At 47.6% G+C, this 20227-nt stretch overlaps 1 protein-coding gene across 1 annotated transcript in view; it reads right to left on the bottom strand.

The window, feature by feature from the left end:
• Nucleotides 1–19569, bottom strand: part of LOC108437874 (ubiquitin carboxyl-terminal hydrolase 22-like) — a 52395-nt gene extending 32826 nt beyond the window's left edge. The window contains exon 1 of the mRNA XM_017715283.2: nt 19140–19569. Within this exon, the coding sequence (XP_017570772.1) occupies nt 19140–19259 (120 nt within the window). The 5' untranslated portion in view covers nt 19260–19569. The remainder of the gene's footprint in view (nt 1–19139) is intronic.
• Nucleotides 19570–20227: the final 658 nt, after the last annotated feature.

Here is a 20227-nt window from a genome sequence, read left to right as displayed (position 1 = left end):
AAGGAACTATTAACATTATTCTTTTACATTACATTACATTATATACATACACTATATTAAATTGTATATTATATATTATAAACAAACCTGCACAGTGAGATCATTACCGCGTGTTTTTGATGAAGCCACAGGCAGGACAGCTCTGAGGCTCTGAGGCGTCTCCCACCGCGTCTAAAGACAGAAGGTCTAGGGGAAACGCTGAGCTAGGATGGGGAGGACAGGGTCTGGTGCGATGTGAGCCCCAACAATTCCTTCTGAAGCTCCAAGTGGGGGAAGTAGTGGAGCTGAGCTTCTGTAAGGCTTGGTTTGTATGAAATGTGCCAACGCAGTTACAGAAGGACGCCGCTGCAGAGCGAGGAAGGCAAAGGGAGACGTTTCTAAGAGGGAAGTTTCAGTGTGGGGGATTTTCTGCATCGGTGTGTCCGGCGTGTGCACAGCGGCCCGGCTACCGCACAGAGAGGCCATGAGGGAGCGTATCCACGGCGACAGGCATGTGGCCGCGAGCGTGCTAGCAGTGAGGAGCGAGGGCAGAGGAGCGTTCACGAGCGGTGAGTCACACTAGCGCTTGAGTGAGCATGCAGGCCCAACGCTCACTCGCACAGACATTCAGCGACGGCGGCTGAAGCGCCGGCCCCCGCCAGCATCATCCCATAGATACACAAGCCTGGAGGAGTCCATGCGGCTCATGCACTGAATCTGTGCACGTGTGTGTATACACACACACACACACACACACACACACACACACACACACACACACACACACACACACACACACACACACACACACACACACGAATAAACAGCAGTTACTCTATTGTCTTGCCAATTTACTGCAGCCAATCACACTGTGGGCGACCGAACACACACCGTTTGAAGAGTGGGCATGGGCGTGACTAAACATCACGTCGTGTGTGTTCTGCATGCTGGAGTCGATCCCCACCACGTGTCTGTGAGAAGATTAAGGACACCCAGAGCAGCGCTGAGGGGTCCATGCCCCCTGCGCTCCTCCCACCCCTCCGTTTACAGGCATCGCATGCTGCACAAACATGCCCGCTTGATGAAAGTCGGGATGAAAGCCCTACGCCGTGTGGTGCACGGCAGAAAAACAAGAAGGGAAAATACAGAGAGAGACAGCAGAAAAAGACACCAAGACAGGTTTGAGGCGACTGACTTGAGTACCGAGAGTCCTGGACTGGCTGCATCTACCATGAAGGCTATGAAAGTGTAGGTCTTAAGGCCGGGAACCGCATCGTCCACGGCTTTGAGACGCACAAAAGGAAAGCAAGCATCTCATCATTTTTTAATAAGTAGTCCGTGTCGTATCTCCTGATACACTGTCTGACCTCAGAACACTTCTGAATTAATTATTTTATTTATTTATTTATTTTACTGTGGTCTTGCTTGCTAAATGGATAAAGCCGAACCGCAGCCTCCCACACGCTGAACATCTTTCCCTGACAAACGAACACCGGCTCAACTGACTGAGGTTCCACCGAAGTTCAAGCATGAAAACTCACGAGCAGTGAAAAAGGAAATGATTTTAAGGATCGCAGCAATTTTAACACAATTCTAAATACTAAAAGACCCCTGCTCTATAATTGTTTGCATAGTTGTTGAATGCAATGAAATAAACATGTGTATAAACATTTGTTTTCTAGACACTTTGATTTATCTCTTAAAATATCTGTTGCTTAACAAGCCAAGGTCAAACGGTCAATGCACCAGAAATTTTGCAGACATCCACTATTAGAGGCATTTCTAAAGCCCCTGTGTGCTGAACTTGGACCCCCAAACATCACCACTTGCAGACAGTCTCACAGTCCACAAAATTCAACATGTTCTACATCAATTTCAGATGTGAACCAATCAAAGGTCGGCTGTCGTGGTTGCACACAGTGAACTTGGCAAGTTTCTGAGAGGAACATGGTCACTGGAGAAAGGTGCCACACATCCGAGAGGCTGTTCAGGCTGTAGGTAAATAAGAGTTTCTCAGGCAACGCACACAGAACTGAGCATGCGCTCCTGTTTCATCCAACGGACCGAAGCACATGCTCGACAAAGAACAAACGACAACAAATGCATAACAAAGATGTAGAGAGTCAAGGCAAGTAATCATTAATTACACGCAGAAAAAAAGCAGTTCGACCGAGCGGCTGAGCTAATGCTGCAGCAAAGCTGCATCGGCCAACGGGGCTTTACAGACCTTTCCACATCACAGAAGAACAGAATACACACAGCTCTGGCTCAGACACTCAGCTCCACACACCCGCACACAAACCAGAGCGAGAGCGGGAAAAGGCACCACTGGATTTATCCAATAAAACCCGAGGGGGAAAATAAACCAGCTGACCACGACCACAGACAGGAAACCCAAGGCTTCGGTTCTTCTAACAAAAACCAGGCCAAACCTGACGAGTCACAAAGTAACACTGGACCAAAAGACTGAAGCACACCAGGGAAAATCATGGTGCATGCTGGCCATCTGCATTAAAGCACGGACTGAAATAGAACGTGGTGAGGAGCTCCAACCAACGCAAGAAGACGTACACACATTCCCGCTTCCATCTCGGCGGTCACATGAACCCTGCTTCCCACTCGGGCCTGCTAGAGACCGAAGCACCCTTCAGAAGCAAGTCTGGCTCAAGGCCGACCTCTCGGACGCCTCAAACCTACAATCCTGATCCAGAACAACTTACTCAGCTCGGAAAAGGGCCGAAAACCGTCAACCAGAGCAGAAATCTATGGCTTTATGGACGCAGTCACACCTACTGTGCTTGGTGCAGACTTTTCCTTAGTTCAGGCAAGTGTGAACACTTTACTCACACTTGGGTCTGCACTCAAAAGAACTACACGTAGACGCCAAGCATCTCCATTTTAATAAAGGAAAAGATAAGGTAATAATAAGGAATAAGATAAAGCGACAGATCTGAATTCATGCAGCGAGAGGCTTCTAACCCAGTCGTATTTCTGAGTAATCAACAAACACCCACGTGTTTTAATCTGAGCCCTTTTAGTGTTGCAAGGTGACCCCACATGGACCAAACGAAAAGACGTAATATCACAATCCCAAAATCTGGTGCAGAAACAAAGTAGACACAAAACAGGCTAAGTTTGGAGTCGGCTTCCCTCAGAAAACCATATTCAGTTCTGGATTAGAGTTCTAGTCTTCGTGTTACTGATACAGCCGACATGAACAAAAAGAAGTAAACAAAAGCCGTTTTGACAGAAAGTCACAAGAGACTGCGCGGATTCTACGCCGTGCATCTGGCGACGAGAACCACGATGAAGCTCCACTTTCTGAATCCTGCTGTACTCTGGTTTTTAAAGGATGTGCATTTCCATGAACTTCAGAGGCTGCAAAGCCACTGACACACCTTGAGTGGGATGCTGCTTTAATAAGACAGAAGTGCTGTCACTTAAATATCAAGTAACTGAGGTGTACATCATTAAAGCTTCAGTCACGTTTTAAAGCCAAAACTCTGTTCATTACAGATATTAAGCTCATGAATAGAGGACAACATCAAAAACATCATTCGCATCAAAATGATGTCAGATTTGTTGTTTTGCTGCAGGTCCTAAAGAGAATCTGCAGAAAGGAGACGAGTCTTCGTTCTGTGTTTGCGTCAGGAAGGCAGCAGAACTCGTGTAGCAGAGCACAAAAGCTTATACAACAAGCAAACGTTGGCTCAAAAAAAGCAGGTTAAAGACAAGATGCGGCAGACGAGAGCCGAAAGGCTGTGAATAACGGCGAGTACGCAATCAGTGACTGTAAATAACCGGAGTTCATTTGCCTCTTTTCAGCGAAAGGAGCAACTAGCAGCAGCAGAGCGCTGAAATCCCCCACTGACCCACAGGAACACCAGCAGAATCACTCATTATGCAGTTCCAGGTAGCTCTAGTAAGAGGCAGTGGGACTCAAACATCTCATTCTACAAGAAAGACAACAGTGTCTAAGCCACACTGCGCGAAACCGCTCCCAGTGTTTTCCTCCAAAAAATTGTACTTGGGGTGAACAGACCTCAACTGTCAAGCCCACCCTCAATCAGTATCGGTTAACAGCCGAAATGTGATCCGCAATTGGTACCGGCCCCAAAAACACTGACCCGTCTGCCACACTAGAGCTCGCTTTGAACAGGATCTAGACTCTCCTCCTCAGGGAATCTCGCTCCACTTATCTGTTCACAAGGGCTCAAACTGCACCATTCCTAGGAACCGCACCGAGAGCGGTCGCATTTCAATCCAACTAAACTACCGCGCGTGGACACGCCCTGGAACACACGCGGACCTGTGGTCACTGAATCTGAGAAACATCTAGGACAGGAGTCCGAGACACAGTGTGCCAAGCTGCTCTGCAGACCTCTTTTTAATGTGTCCCTATCAGTCACTGCGTAGGACTCACCCTGAGTCAAAGAGCAACTGCGCAAGGAAAGAAGACCAACAAGGGCCGAAGGGGAAAAACCGAGGGGATGACTAATCAGCCATATGTGGGGCGGCCTTGACGTACGCGTATCAAGCCTGTATCCCTCTGTCCTTAATACTTTCATTAAGATGCGCAATAAACAACATAACTGTGCAAAAATCTGTTTGGTTGGGTCAGAAATCGTCACGCCCAAAGCGACACGCTCTACACGCTGCGACGGCTATAGCGTGGCGCTGTATACGAACACGATGATGAAGTCCGGCAAGCAAGGCCCAGTTCAGCCCAAAGACAAACGGAAAACCTCATCAGCAGCCAGCAAGAAAACTCAAAACGTGTGACCCAAAAAAGCAAAAGCTTGTCCCGTCAACCTCAACCATGCATATTTAATGCAGCTCACCTCCCAGAGCAACGTCTCAGCTCAGAGCTCAGACTACAATCCGAGCCTCAAACAGCCCAAACGCTTGGTTTCTGAACCAGAGAAACACAGGCCAACGTCAAACGTGCCCAGCAGCCATCGCCACAACTGACATCTGCAGGACGTGCCGCTTCCTCGCTCCTAGTCTCCCAGACGTTCAATGCTAGACGACAGATGCACGTTAGCCCAGAAAGCTACGACAGCTGTGTGTGCACTCCAGCCAGGCCCCCTGATCACATCGGGCAAGTCTGGCTGTCAGACAAAGGCCAGCTCGTCTCCCTGCAGGCGATGGAGAGGCAGGAGCAGCAGGCCAAGCTCAGGGCCCCGTGGTCTTTGTCTGGTCTGGAGCGCCCGGCCACCGCCGCGCCGACAGACGGTTCGACCCCGGGAGTCAAGGCGTGCCTGGGCGGTCCAAGTCTCCAACTTGGGCCTGGGCCAAGAGAGGTGGAGGAGATCCTGGACGCTGTCAGCGCCAAGGCCAACTCGTTCTGATCGAGTTAGAAGGCGCAGAACACAGTGACCGTCACAGTGACCGAGTCTACAGGCTTGTGGTGCTGGCGTTATCACACACTGTGGAGCTGAGAATGAAAAGACATTAAAGACACAGCTGAGGAAACTGCTAACCCAGCTACATGAACCAAGTACTGCAGGTTAACTTGATTTTAGGGATGCAATTTTTTTTGACCGACACCCAACTGTTATTGATCGGTGATTAACTGCTCACCGAGTTTAAATCACAGACACGACCCATTTAACCATTAAACAGCGCTGCGTTTTATATAAACAAGACTTTCAGGTTTACGGACCGACATCCGTTTACCACACATTATTATCCCAAGACAGCAAAGACATACTGACTGAGCTCGGCTCGCTCGAAGTTCATATGCATAGATGCATTTGGATAAATACATCGCTGTGTGACAGTTTCAGGCATCTAAACAAAAACAACTGACCTCAGCAGTGAGTTTATCATAATATACATTAGAATAAAGTCGTATTCATAATTCAAATAAACAGAAAAACAATAAACAGTAACAAGAATTTCTCGGGTCCATATTTTTCCTGATCACTGTTTATTTTATATATATATATATATATATATATATATATATATATATATATATATATATATATATATATATATATATATATATATATATATATATATAATCAATTAATATTCTATAAATTTTGTTTGTTTATTCAAATATTAACACATTTCTCAGCAAATAAACACAAACTACACAAATAAATAGATTTAGAAAATGTGTCTTGAGTGCCTGAGACTTTCACACAGCACTGTAGATGTGTGTGTGTGTGTGTGTGTGTGTGTGTGTGGTGTATTATAGCTTCCCTTAGCACTGTGACATGGGGCTAAATATCTGAGCTGCTGCTCCTTAACTTTAAAATTCGAGAAAACAGCTCCAGGTTTCCGAGACACGACATCAGGAAACCCAGAGCTGTGCAGTCATTAGGCAGGACTGGAACAAGCTGCTCAGAATTCCAAAACAGTCCGCAAGTTGAACGAAAATCCCATTCGGATATCAATCATGTTTTGGAAATGAACTTTTGAACTGAAAGTACTCGTCGAAAAATGTATGTACTTTTCATTCAAGTTAACTCTGTAATCATCATCATCATCATCATCATCATCATCATCACTGTATATCATGCAAAAATCCAGTTCACATCCAGTTTCCAGTTCACATTAACCACTTCAGCACTGCTGATCAAATTACTCTAAATTAACCAGGTCACCGAGGCGGTGAAGCTCAGACACGTCCACAAATTATACAGCAGAGAGCATAAAGCTGCATTCTTCCCCTGAATGATCTCCAGGGGCAGTTCGGCTAATTCAGCAAAAATAAAAGCATCTAATAATTAATATTTGGCGAAGGTTTCCATGACATTTGCCCTATTAGATCATCTCAGAAGCTCTAAAATGCTCCCACCCCCACCGTTACACCCGCTACACTCCTCTGATCTGCAGAGCTGAGGCTTTGCACAAGCTTCCAACAGCAAGTCTGTTTCATCTCCACTGGCACTCATCAAATATTGTGTAAAACTAAGCCATAATAAATAAAAACGAGGAAGTGCGCTACATAAATAACCATGACCTTCATGAATATTCCAGTCACATCTTTTTCCCCAACATTCAGGAATATAAATTATGAACAGGGCAGATACAGAGGACCATGCATCTGCTGCAAACAGTCTGTAGTTGCCCTCTTGCCTCGTATAAGTGGAAGATACTGGATGCTGAGCTCTACAGAGCACATGAAGAAACGGCGAAGCCACAAGGACGAACAGAAAAGCAAACGGTAAACGTTTACACCTTTTCCTCCCTCCTAATCGCAGCCAGCTTTAAGCGTTCACCTGAAAATAAAGCTGGAAAGGTAGAGAACGCTTTCCTTTGGGAGGGTAATTGCTGGATGTGATCTACTCGAGCACAATTAACTGATAAGTGGGGAAACTGTGCCCCTCTTAATGGTTTACAGGGATTCATTGCTGTTAAAATAGGACATATTGTTCTGTGACAACAGCAAACAAACAGATGTGTCGATATCGGCCCCCTCCCCAAAAACGCCCCCACCTGCTCTGCGACATCTCTCGAAACAGTAACAGTTTAATCACTCATTCAGTTAGAAACACGGTCTATTCCTGGATGGTACGACAAAATGTTATATTCATACTTGCAATCATCATCATCTTCATCAATGCCAACATCATCAGGGCATTAGGAGACCCCTAACAAGCCCCTAACTCTAGCCCAAACTGACCAAGCTTAATCCAACACGGTGCAGCGTTTCCTGCCGCTGCAGTGACGAATCAACGTGTGTTATATGAAGGAAGAGACCGTGTCTGGTCTTCAGACAGCCCAGAGACGATCAGCCCAGAGACGATCAGCCCAGCTGAACCAGGCGGAGTAATTAACAGCGTCCAGAGTTCTAAGACTCTGCTTTGAGCAGTGCCAGGATTTGGCCTATTAATCAGCTGCACACAGCAAACGCATCTGAAAAGAAAGACACAGAAGGTTTAACGGCAACAGAAGCCGAGGTTAAAGAGGTCAAAGGTCCAAGGGACAAAAGCTCATCCCAGCAGGCAGATGCTACAGCCTCAAGTCTAGTGACCTGCAGGAGGGCAGCGACTCATAAGATTCATCATTTGTTTTGATATGATAGTGGTGCCTCCAATTTTCGATCCAGAAGCAAAGATTCTTAAAAAACGCAAATGTTAATGCTTCCATTCTCAACTTATTACAAGTCAGATTTACGTGTGGCGCCTTTTACAACTGATGTCACAAAGCAGCTTCACAGAATTCCAGAAAAGACAAAGCAGCTTCACAGAATTCCAGAAAAGACAAAGCAGCGTCACAGAATTCCAGTAAAGAAAAAGCAGCTTCACAGAATTCCAGTAAAGACAAAGCAGCTTCACAGAATTCCAGTAAAGACAGAGTTTTAACATGAATGTAAAACCCCCAGGTGAGCAAGCCAGGGGTGCCGGTGGCAAGGAGAACCTCCCTCAGAGCTGAGGAAGAACCCTTGGGAGGAACCAAGGCTCACCAGGGGGGACCCGTCCTCCTCTGGTCAGACTACCTACAGAGTTATTATACTACTAATATTAATAGCAGTAATATTAGTAGTAGGAATAGCTGGGAGACCATTAGAACATCAGTGTAGGGTGGGCAGCTAGTCCAGGGCAGGTGTTGGTAGCTGGGGCGTGGGCAGCTGGTCTGAAGCGGGTAGCAGGAGGGCTCAACAGTCAACCAACATTATAAAAATACAAAGAAAAAAAATAATTAAATTAAAAATACTGCTTGGTTCATTTCTGTTACTCTCATGCAATGTAAGAGGTATTAAAGGGGAATTCCAGCAACTTTGCCAAAGCATAATTAAAACAAAGTCATTCAGGTTTCTCTACAACTTCACAATCACCTCCGACTGAATGAGACGGAAAAGCTGCAGATCAGTAGAATTCGCTTTTAAACCAAGCTTTATTTGCTGCAGTCTAACGAACAGCCTGGATTCACTAAGGCTCGTACTGAGTAGCACTACACGGTACACCGCGCTGCTACTCTCAGTGTCCTGCCGTCATTTCAGCCTCAATGAGACACGAGACGCTGGTGTAAAGCCGAGAGATGAGCGCAGCTACTTAAGCACTTGCTAAAGCATTTGAGTGGCCACTATTTGGATCCTAACATCACGGCTTGGTTTCAGCACAGAAAGACGGAGAAAACCTAGCGTCCTGTTACAGGAGGACACCTCACTCGTCTGAAACACGCCTACGCGCCGCGCTGGGAAGGAACGGATGAACTAGTCTGGTCGATAGTGGCTAAATCCAGAAACGGGAATATTAACTAACATGACGCACTGTATCCGGAGGAGAAGAGAGCTCCTGTAAGACGATGCGTCCGCATCAGCAGCCAGTGTTACACAGTTAGCTGCCTCACATCTGAAGAGGCAGCCTCCGGTACTCATCCAACACAAAAACGGAAATTTCTCACAATAAATAGTTACATTTCTTTGTTTTTCAGGTCACCGCAGATGATCAGACACGTGAACGAGCATCAGAACGGGGGAGAAAGGGGATTTAAGGGGCTTTGAACGTGGCGTGGTTGTTGGTGCCAGACGGGCTGGTCTGAGTATTTCAGAAACTGCTGATCTGCTGGGATTTTCATGCTCAACCATCTCTAGGGTTTACAGAGAACGGTCCGAAAAAGAGGAAACATCCAGTGAGCGGTCAGTTGTGTGGACGAAAATGCCCTGTTGATGTGAGAGGTCAGAGGAGAATGGGCAGACTGGTTCCAGATGATAGAAAGACAGCAGGAACTCAAATAACCAACCAGAATCTCTGAGGAACGTTTCCAACACCTTGTTGAAAGTCTGACATGAAGAATTAAGGCAGTTCTGAAGGCAAAAGGGGGTCCAGCCTTTTACTGTACCTAATAAAGTGGCCGGTGAGTAATTTTCACATATGAAAAGGAGTCAGAAAGCACATCAATATTCAAGTCTATAGTTGATCTGGACAATAATCCCTGTCATACCCAATGATGTACCTATGAAGCAGTGACGGGCCTCTCTTCTCCAATACGGGTGAAACAAAAGCAGTAAAGGCAGCTATTCGCCTCTGGGGTCGGAGATGCAGGACTCGCCGGCGTCAAAGGTGACGCACGTCATCATGATCAAATAAACAAGAGCAGGGCTTCGACTCAAGTCGGCACAGTGATGATGTTAATGTGAGAACTCCCACCTCTGGGTGCAATCAGAGAAAGCCTGGCACACATCTACTCCCTGTTCCACCGCTTCTCTACTGGCCACGGCCATTAAAGGAAAGCTCCATCTCTCAGCACATACGTGACCGTCGCCAACAACCAAATGAGGCGCTGCACTTTTCCCCCCATTAAATTATGATTAGTATCCTTATAATTTCAGGCAAGTGTTACCTCGTATAGCGAGTACCAGCCTGTGTTAGCAGTAACCCAACAGAAGCTAAACATGAACGTAACCAGAGCCAATAACTTCTACCATACAACACCAGACACGAGCACCACCTGAGCCAAGAACTGACGCAGACAGCCGCGAGCTTTAACGCTAAAACTAATACAGCCTGACCTGCTGGGAAAAAGATTCATTCAGGATCACAACACGGTTTGTGAACTGCTTAACTGTTTAATTTGAGGATCCTTTTGTTAGACAGAAGAATTCATGAGTTCCACACGCACTGGAACCCTGCAAACTCCGACTCGGCAGCCTCAACACCAACGGGGAAAACACGTTCTGGCTTAAAGAGCACTCAGTAAAACATTCACCTATAGGAGATCATTTAAAGTGATGAAGTACCATAATGTACATTCAGTTCCTTGCAAGGCCATCAGAGTGAACCACAACGTAACCGATTCTGTTCATCAGCTCAAAAAACCTCCCACAGACACGAATCCCGCCTCAGCAATAAGGATGTTCCATTTTTATACAGAACTGAATAACCAAACGGCGTAACTGCATCCACGGCGTCACAGATGTGCGTCTGTGTGTCTGTGTGAACAGAAACCCACTGAATCGGACGTCCAATTCCGATTTGAGACGCTTTCCTACGCGGTACCGAAACCCGATGCGTATCCGACCTGCGGCAACGTGACTCGGTCTGAACAGCCAGATCGGAATTCTTGTGACTTTTACATCAATCCAACTCGACATTCATCATAATTTCACGCTGCTGAGACTCAAACACTGAGGCTGATGCTTCTGTACCAAGAAATTAGAAGAAACTCACGGCAGCCGCTCCGGGTTCTAAGAGATTTCGAACGGAACCGAGGAGGAGAGCGAGGCTTCAGCGTCGAAGAACGTTTAAAGAATCCGAGGACACGAAAAAAGAAGTGGCCGAATAACGTGAGAATTTTACAGCGATCTCGTGGGTGATGAGCCCAGCTGTCAGCCACTGGAACTTAATCGGTCCCGCGATGTTGGAGAAGCTGAAACTGAAGCTCCGGGAGCGACTGGCGTTCCCTCTCCGTCACGACGGTTTACCTCTGAACGAGCCACATGAAGCGCTGTTCTTCTGCGGTTTAGGAGCTGATCTGCTGATCTGGTCAGACTGACGTCGCATTCAGATCACATTTCAAAGATAAATGTGAACAGCCAAACAAATAAATCGGATTTGGTGAGAAAATCGGATTTGGGCCACTTTTCCCTGCTGTGTGAACGCAGCCTACGTCTCTTCTGAGGGGTACATCAGTCGTCTTTCGTGGAGACCCTGTCAAACTATCAATAACCAGAACAAGGTGACTGCCTCCATCCTTTCAGAGTAAAGGAGAGGCGAGGCGGACGTGCGTCATTATTCCTTATTTAAACTTTTTTAGAGGGTTGTTATTAAACTGCCAGCTCCCATCTACGTCAATTATGACTATGATGACAGAAAACTCAGTCTTTCAATTACTTGTGGGAATTTGTCACACAAACGCAGTAAAGCAGGCTTTAGCTGCCAGTTGCGCTGGATTTGTGCATCTTGGCTTTGCTTACTGATCAATCGATTACGAAAGCAGCCGTTAGTTGCAGACGCAGCACTAACTAGAAACTAATGTAGTTACTGCAGCGCTTGATTTAAGAGGAAACTTCATGCCAGATCATAATAGAGAGTTAAAAATCAACTACGCGACTGTCAAGCATTCCAGATTCATACGTTTTATTATATAAATAAAACCAATGATGAGCTGTAGCAGTGAACCCAACGCAGCTCTCCCTTCACAAAGCGTGCAGGTGCTGGTGGGACTGGGTGCGTCATTAGATCTCTGTAGAACCAAAACATTAACACAATATCCAAAAAGCAAATCAAATACCAACCTGAGATCTGACCGCTAAAAAAGCATCCACTGTGAACACGTACTTGCCCCCTCGCCATCAGACGGGGCTGATTCCAGCTTTGTGGTGCAACAAGTCCCGTCACCTGCAAATCGTGGCCATCTCCTGGAAGACGCATGATTTCCGAGAGGAAATATTAACCTCTGCTCCTTCTGGATACGTGCCCCTTTTCAGCATGCCAGGCAAAGCGTGCACCTGGGCGGAGAGCGGCGGCGCAGTCACAGGGACTGCGGCTGCTCATCCTGCCCCTTTAATCCATTTCCCATTGGAGAAAACCAGTCAAAATCTGCAGCAAATCAACCATCGTCTCCAACAGGTGTCCAACAGCTGTTTAACAAACTGCATCCCAGATCGCAGCCCTGAGGCACAGCAGAGGCACCTGCAACAGAGCTGAAGACCAGAAGAACAGCCATACACCATTAGAGCCATCATCTACCATCACTGGCAGCCACACTAAATGAGGCAGGATAAGGAAAACAAATGCTGCTGAGAAATCCTGGTGCCCAAATTCGGTTATCGCTACTGCACAAAAAAGCAGACGTGCCCCTGCCATCTGCGCAGCGAGGACAGTCTGGTGCAGGGCCCTTACCACCATATCTAACCCCACTATATGGAGACAGGAGAACTTGCGTCTACTGATGCCCATAATATTTACCAAGTCTGGAAACCGTCCCGCTGTCTCGGGGTTATAGAGGCTGACGTTTCAGCAGCTCTGCACAACAAAAACAGCTGCGTTACTGTGGCAATTACCTGCGGATAGCGACATGACTCGATCATCATACACCCCCCGATGTGTGACATCACACAGAAATTACATTTTCTACCTATTTAGGAAACGGCTGCTTTAAAAAATAATAAAAAGGCTGGCGTCTTCAGGACGCTGCGTGTTTGAATACTGAATACAAACGATCACAGACCATCACCAAAAGACCAGGAATACCTAGAGCGTGAGAAACGGCTGGAACTACTGCGCTTAGCGCATCACCATCCTGAGCGCATAAAAAACAAATTAACGGACAATCCATAAAATTTATTTAGTTCAGCTGAACTTCATCAGTTATACAATAATTTATTCATATTTTCTCATTTCCAACACACAGTTTGTATTTGAATGGCCAGGTTTATCATTCACGTTCAAGTTGTTTCTGAAAGTTACGAATGAAGGCGCCACCAGTCCGTTGCTTCGGCACCACGACGGCAAACAATCAAAAACGCCCGCGAGCGATGAGACCGACAACTGTCCACGCTCTGAGAGGTTACGCTTGGCAACGTGAGGGCATCACAAGTAATGTGCAAAACTGATGAGATGGACGTGGTGATGGTGAAGTCTACTGAGACACACGGAGCCAAAGCTGGCTTCAGTCCCACGACGCAAACGTCTGAGGCGCCCAACACACATTTTCACAATCTGTTTATTTGTGTAGTTTGTGTTTATTTGCTGAGAAAAATGTTAATATTTAAATAAACAATATTAATATTCTATAAATTATGCTTTATATATATATATATATATATATATATATATATATATATATATATATATATATATATATATATATATATATATATATATATATATATATATATATATATATATATTTATTAGTTGGTGTGTGTTTGTTGACCCATCTCCAAGCCGCTCCTCGAGGAAGCCCAGTATTATATGTAGTTAAAAAGCAGCTCCTGGTTTGACCAATCAGTGCTCAGTAAATTGAGCTCATGATGTAATTGATGATATTAACGAGTCTCTGTGGCGGCTGTGAAGTTTTAAAAATGTTCATTTTCACAGCCGTCGGTTTACGTGCGCATTTAAGTATTTAACACCAGCTCAGAACGTGGCTCAGCCAAGCACACGCCAGAACCAGAGCTGTATGGAGTCCTGCTGGCGACATCCCAAATAATTAAAAATATGCTGCCACCTGAGTAAGGTGTGGGAACAAGATCCTAATGCATAGGAATCAGATAATTAAGCCTCGACTACAGCTTAATAAGCCACGATCACGTTCCCACTCCAGAGGCGTTGCCGCTACTTAATTATCTTGTTTCCAACTAAGTGGTGGCCTCGCATTAGGTTCTCATGCCCACACGTTAATATGGTGTGGCCACACGTTATTTTTATTTATATGGGGGTCACCAGCAGGGCTCTGTAAAACTATCCATTTTGCAACTGATATTTTGAAGGTCCTTGATTTGAGGCTTGCTGGTTACAAGCTGACCAATGACCATCACTTAACCGTCAAAAGCATCTACCAAAATCTGCATCTCCAGCTACACAGCGCCAACTTGAGGCGCACTTTTCAAACGACAAGAGCTGAAATTTTAACCATAACCTACATTTTAGCAACGTGTTTCCAATTTCTACGTCTTAATTTAACCTATTAACTCTCTGGGGTTGTGTAAACGAGTCGACATCAATCAGAACGTGTTGTGCACATGACGAGACACACGGTGACTAGCAGCCTGGCAAACTACATCCAGTGTTAAAGCCTCAAGCCACAAAAAGGAGACGGCTGGTCTTCCTGGAAAAAACCATTAAATCACAATATAAACTGCAGTTGTGGTCGGATCATTCGGCCCTACCTCACTACAAGCTTAACGCTCTCCAGCTCATCCTTCTCCAGACCGTACTGGAGTCATCACACCACCTTTCAAGGATGGTGGTTTGCAAATTTCTTGTGTTTCTAAATACAAGAGTCACGTCAGGACACCCCGTCCTCCTCGGCATCTTAACACACACACACACACACACACACACACACGCGCAAGCATGTAGGAGGTTTACTGAAACCACATGCATTGGCGCTGCGGAGGAAGCTGTTTATTCGGGGGCAGACATCACTAGTTTGTGAGCTTTCACCAAGTGGCCTACCTCACTCATTCAGAGCCCAGCGGTGGACAGCACCATTAAACAGTGACTCATCCCATCCTTACAGGACATGCCGAAAATGGGAAATTATCTTCGGTGCGGTCTCTGCCTGGGGGTCATTAAATAATCAAGAGCCGCTCAAATCACCTCAACAACAACAGGCACAGCAAATAAGCCGAGCAGCCATGTATGCCGCAAATGCCAAAAGCAAGTCCCAGAGAAGCCCGACAGCACTACATCCTTACCGCACTGACCTTGGAGAGAAAGAAGCTTGCGGACAAAGCCGGCATCCACGGCCGACGCGACATCCCAGCCCTCGGCACTTTGGCTAGTTTGGTCGAGCGCGGCGAGGACAGAGAGAACAAGGGCCCAAGAACAGAAGGACCATGTGAACGTGGACCTTAATGGGCAGCACAATACGAGCAGACAGAGAGGACCTCACTGTGTCCTCTGGTGCCAAAGCAGACAAGGCCTGATTGCCACCAGCAACTTCTGATCACGGTGGATAACGGGCCCCTATTCTGGTGCAGACAAAGGACAAAAAAGCAAGTACACACAAAATGATCAGCGTATTAGGTTCAGAACCACTGCTAAGTGTTTGTGAAGCGCGTCGCCTGCCAATTATACCCGAGCCGAGGATCTGCAGCGCCACATTACAGGGCACAGGACTGTGAGGCCTTGCAAGTTCAGACGAAGCCCGCTCTCTATCACGAGCCAACGTCTGCCACTGCTATCAGCCCGATAAAGAGGCAGTAACGTTCGGCTTCTTCATGTCACATTACCTGTGCGGTCAGTTGTAAATTGGCCTATTTTTGTGCTCCATGGTGTCAAACATCTGCTGGATCTCGGTTTAGCAAACTCAGACAAAGGGAGTAGAGCACAAAGCCAGCACGTGTGTCCTCCAAGAGTCAGGCTGTCGTCATCACAGAGACAAACATACTACATTTTCGCTGACCTGCATCATCAGCCCAGCCCCTACTCTCCAACAGGGAGCAAGCAGAAACACACAAGCGACGGTCGTCTAACCCGGAGCGGCTGAGGGGAGTCAGAAACAGGGGGCCGTGTCGTCTAAAACACTGGAACAAGGGCTGAAACTGTCTGACAGATGTCAAAGCAGCATCAGGGACCTCTAAAGAAGCAGCAGCTAACCACGATTGCGTCATGCTGCTGAGGCGGGGTGCGGGGTGGCCTGAGCCCAGATGGTGGAACAAAGTAAAGCGTGTGCAGCCCAGCCCTCATTCACACTCAAGGAGAGAAGGGGAGAAGAGGAGAGAAGGGGAGAAGAGAGAAGGGGAGAAGAGGAGAGAAGGGGAGAAGAGAGAAGGGGAGAAGAGAGAAGGGGAGAAGAGAGAAGGGGAGAAGGGGAGAGGAGAAGAGGAGAGGGGAGAAGAGGAGAGAAGGAGAGGAGAGGGGAGAAGAGGAGAGAAGGGGAGAAGAGGAGAGGAGAGAAGGGGAGACGAGGAGAGAAGGAGTGGAGACGCTTTAACAGCAAAGCATTTCCATCTCCTTCAGAGCCAAGTGATGACACGGGAGTGACCGGCACTGACGGGATGTGTCCAGATGGACGCTATGCTGCAAAGGACCCGACACGCCGTGAAAGCGCACATGCGAGCAAAACCTGCAAATGCACGAAATAAGATGGGGTTCTTCAACTCGGGGGTTCTTCAACTCGGGGGTTCTTCAACTCGGGGGTTCTTCAACTCGGGGTAGAAAGCAACAGGGACCCGTCAGCTGCATGCTAGCCGTAGCCAGCAACACGAGGTCTGTCCGGTGTTGTTCCGGTCCACCTCAACACGTCCAGCTGCACTAAACTTCACCCATTAACACCTCCTGACGGAGAGCTGAGGCCACTGGGGTGGAATGGGACCACCTTAACCGAACCGCAGCGACAGCCCAACGCGCGTTCAGCCCGCACACGTACCCCATCGCTCTCTGACCGGACCGCAGAGAAGGCTAGCGGTTAGCAGCTGGCTACGCGATACGCAGTGCGAGCATCCCGCCCTCCGGATACACACCCTGCAGCTCAGCCGGCCGCTGGTCCCCAGGGATGCAGAGGCTGTTTTAGGGGCCCTACGGCCCTATAAGTTAGCTCTATAGCCCTACAGCTCTATACGTTAGCTCTATAGCCCTACAGCTCTATACGTTAGCTCTATAGCCCTACAGCTCTATACGTTAGCTCTATAGCCCTACAGCTCTATACGTTAGCTCTATAGCCCTACAGCTCTATACGTTAGCTCTATAGCCCTACAGCTCTATAAGCTAGCTCTATAGCCCTACAGCTCTATACGTTAGCTCTATAGCCCTACAGCTCTATAAGCTAGCTCTATAGCCCTACAGCCCTATACGTTAGCTCTATAGCCCTACAGCTCTATAAGCTAGCTCTATAGCCCTACAGCCCTATACGTTAGCTCTATAGCCCTACGGCTCTATAAGCTAGCTCTATAGCCCTACGGCCCTATACGTTAGCTCTTTAGCCCTACAGCTCTATAAGCTAGCTCTATAGCCCTACGGCCCTATACGTTAGCTCTATAGCCCTACAGCTCTATAAGCTAGCTCTATAGCCCTACAGCCCTATAGGTTAGCTCTATAGCCCTACAGCTCTATACGTTAGCTCTATAGCCCTACAGCTCTATAAGCTAGCTCTATAGCCCTACAGCCCTATACGTTAGCTCTATAGCCCTACAGCTCTATAAGCTAGCTCTATAGCCCTACAGCCCTATACGTTAGCTCTATAGCCCTACGGCTCTATAAGCTAGCTCTATAGCCCTACGGCCCTATACGTTAGCTCTTTAGCCCTACAGCTCTATAAGCTAGCTCTATAGCCCTACGGCCCTATACGTTAGCTCTATAGCCCTACAGCTCTATAAGCTAGCTCTATAGCCCTACAGCCCTATAGGTTAGCTCTATAGCCCTACAGCTCTATAAGCTAGCTCTATAGCCCTACAGCCCTATAAGCTAGCTCTATAGCCCTACAGCCCTATAAGCTAGCTCTATAGCCCTACAGCCCTATAGGTTAGCTCTATAGCCCTACAGCCCTATAAGCTAGCTCTACAGCCCTACCGCTCTAGGCGTTAGCCCTACCGTCTAGGCGTTAGCCCTACCGCTCTAGGCGTTAGCCCTACCGCTCTAGGCGTTAGCCCTACCGCTCTAGGCGTTAGCCCTACCGCTCTAGGCGTTAGCTCTATAGCCCTACCGCTCTATAGCCCTACAGCTCTATAGCCCTACCGCTCTAGGCGTTAGCTCTATAGCCCTACCGCTCTAGGCGTTAGCTCTATAGCCCTACCGCTCTATAGCCCTACAGCTCTACAGCCCTACCGCTCTAGGCGTTAGCTCTATAGCCCTACAGCTCTAGGCGTTAGCTCTACAGCCCTACAGCCCTAGGCGTTAGCTCTATAGCCCTACCACTCTAGGCGTTAGCTCTATAGCCCTACTGCTCTATAGCCCTACAGCTCTATAGCTCTAGGCGTTAGCTCTATAGCCCTACCGCTCTAGGCGTTAGCTCTATAGCCCTACAGCTCTATAGCCCTACAGCTCTATAGCTCTAGGAGTTAGCTCTATAGCCCTACCGCTCTAGGCGTTAGCTCTATAGTCCTACCGCTCTAGGCGTTAGCTCTATAGCCCTACCGCTCTATAGCCCTACAGCCCTACCGCTCTAGGCGTTAGCTCTACAGCCCTACCGCTCTAGGCGTTAGCTCTACAGCCCTACCGCTCTAGACGTTAGCTCTACAGCCCTACCGCTCTAGACGTTAGCTCTACAGCCCTACCGCTCTAGACGTTAGCTCTACAGCCCTACCGCTCTAGACGTTAGCTCTACAGCCCTACCGCTCTAGACGTTAGCTCTACAGCCCTACCGCTCTACAGCTCTATAGCTCGCCCAGCTAACAGTTGACTGCATGTAGCCTGGCTTGTGTGGCTGATGTGCTTCCAACCATGTGCGGGGCGTCGCGGGTCTCAGTCCCGCAGCACAGTTAAGGTTAAGCTCTAACATTACCCCGTCCCACCGCAGCCTAGCCGGGCCAGCCTAGCCGGGCCGGGCCAGCCTAGCCGGGCCACTCCGCGCTTTGTCTCTCCGCCACTCACCTTGCGTCTCCTGGTTTCCGCGGTGCCGCTCCACACAAAGCACTGATATATGACTCGCAGGTTCTGCTTCCAATTGTCCACTTTAAACCCGTTCACATGGGAGCACCCGGCCGGACACATGACAGAACCGACATGCAGCGCGTTCCGAGGGTTCGGGTGCGGAAACGGGTCCGGCTGGAATCACTAGCCGAAAACTGCCGCTAGCACGCTAGCCGTCCGGAGTGGGTCCTACTCGGAGGTCCAGGACGAAGCCCGGGCATCTGCTCCCTCAGGCTGCTCCTCGGCCCCTTCGCCCTTATCCCTTCCGCCGGTGCTCCCGCGCTGCCGCTCCTGGCCGTGGGTGCCTCGCGTCCGCCTCAACATCTGCTACTTCCAGGACTTCCACTCCGCTCCACACAGTTCCTGCGGTCGGCGGCGGCAGCACGGGCGTGAAGAGCGCACCATGAGCTCCGCAGCGCCCGCCCACCGCGCCGTCTGGATGGCTGACACAGATGGGATCCGCAGGCGATTGGCTGGCGACCATACTATTTCCCTTTGATGCCACGCCCATGCGAGTTACAGTAGAGACATGATTGGTCGAGAGAAATGCCTTTTCACAGCGAGTGGGCAGGCTTACCGGTCAAATGTCGCCAATCAGGTGAGACCTTTACTCTCAAATCACAGATTCATAAAAAAGGAAACAGGAAAAGACTTCAGACGATTTTCGACTTTTACCATTAATAATAATAATAATAATAATAAAAATAATAATGATAACAAAAACAACAACAACAACAACAACAATAATAATAATGATGATGTTGTTGTTGTTGGTAGTATTATTGTTATTATTATCTGATTAATAAATTCTGTGTGGCATTTTGTAAGCTGTTTTGTATCATTATTGGATTATTTACATATTAATTAATTGATATATTTGCATTTTGAAACAATCTGGTCTGGTATCTTTTAACCAGTTTCCCTCAGCAGTGAGTTTATCACAATATACATTAGAATAAAGTCGTATTCATAATTCAAATAAACAGAAAAACAATAAAAAGTAACAAGAATTTCTCGGGTCCATATTTTTCCTGGACACCTTCACAGCC

The sequence above is a fragment of the Pygocentrus nattereri genome, chromosome 14 (genome assembly GCF_015220715.1).
Source record: "Pygocentrus nattereri isolate fPygNat1 chromosome 14, fPygNat1.pri, whole genome shotgun sequence".
Lineage (NCBI taxonomy): Eukaryota > Metazoa > Chordata > Actinopteri > Characiformes > Serrasalmidae > Pygocentrus > Pygocentrus nattereri.
The sequence above is the reverse complement of the archived record's forward strand: the minus strand, read 5'-3'. Positions and strand labels throughout refer to the sequence as shown.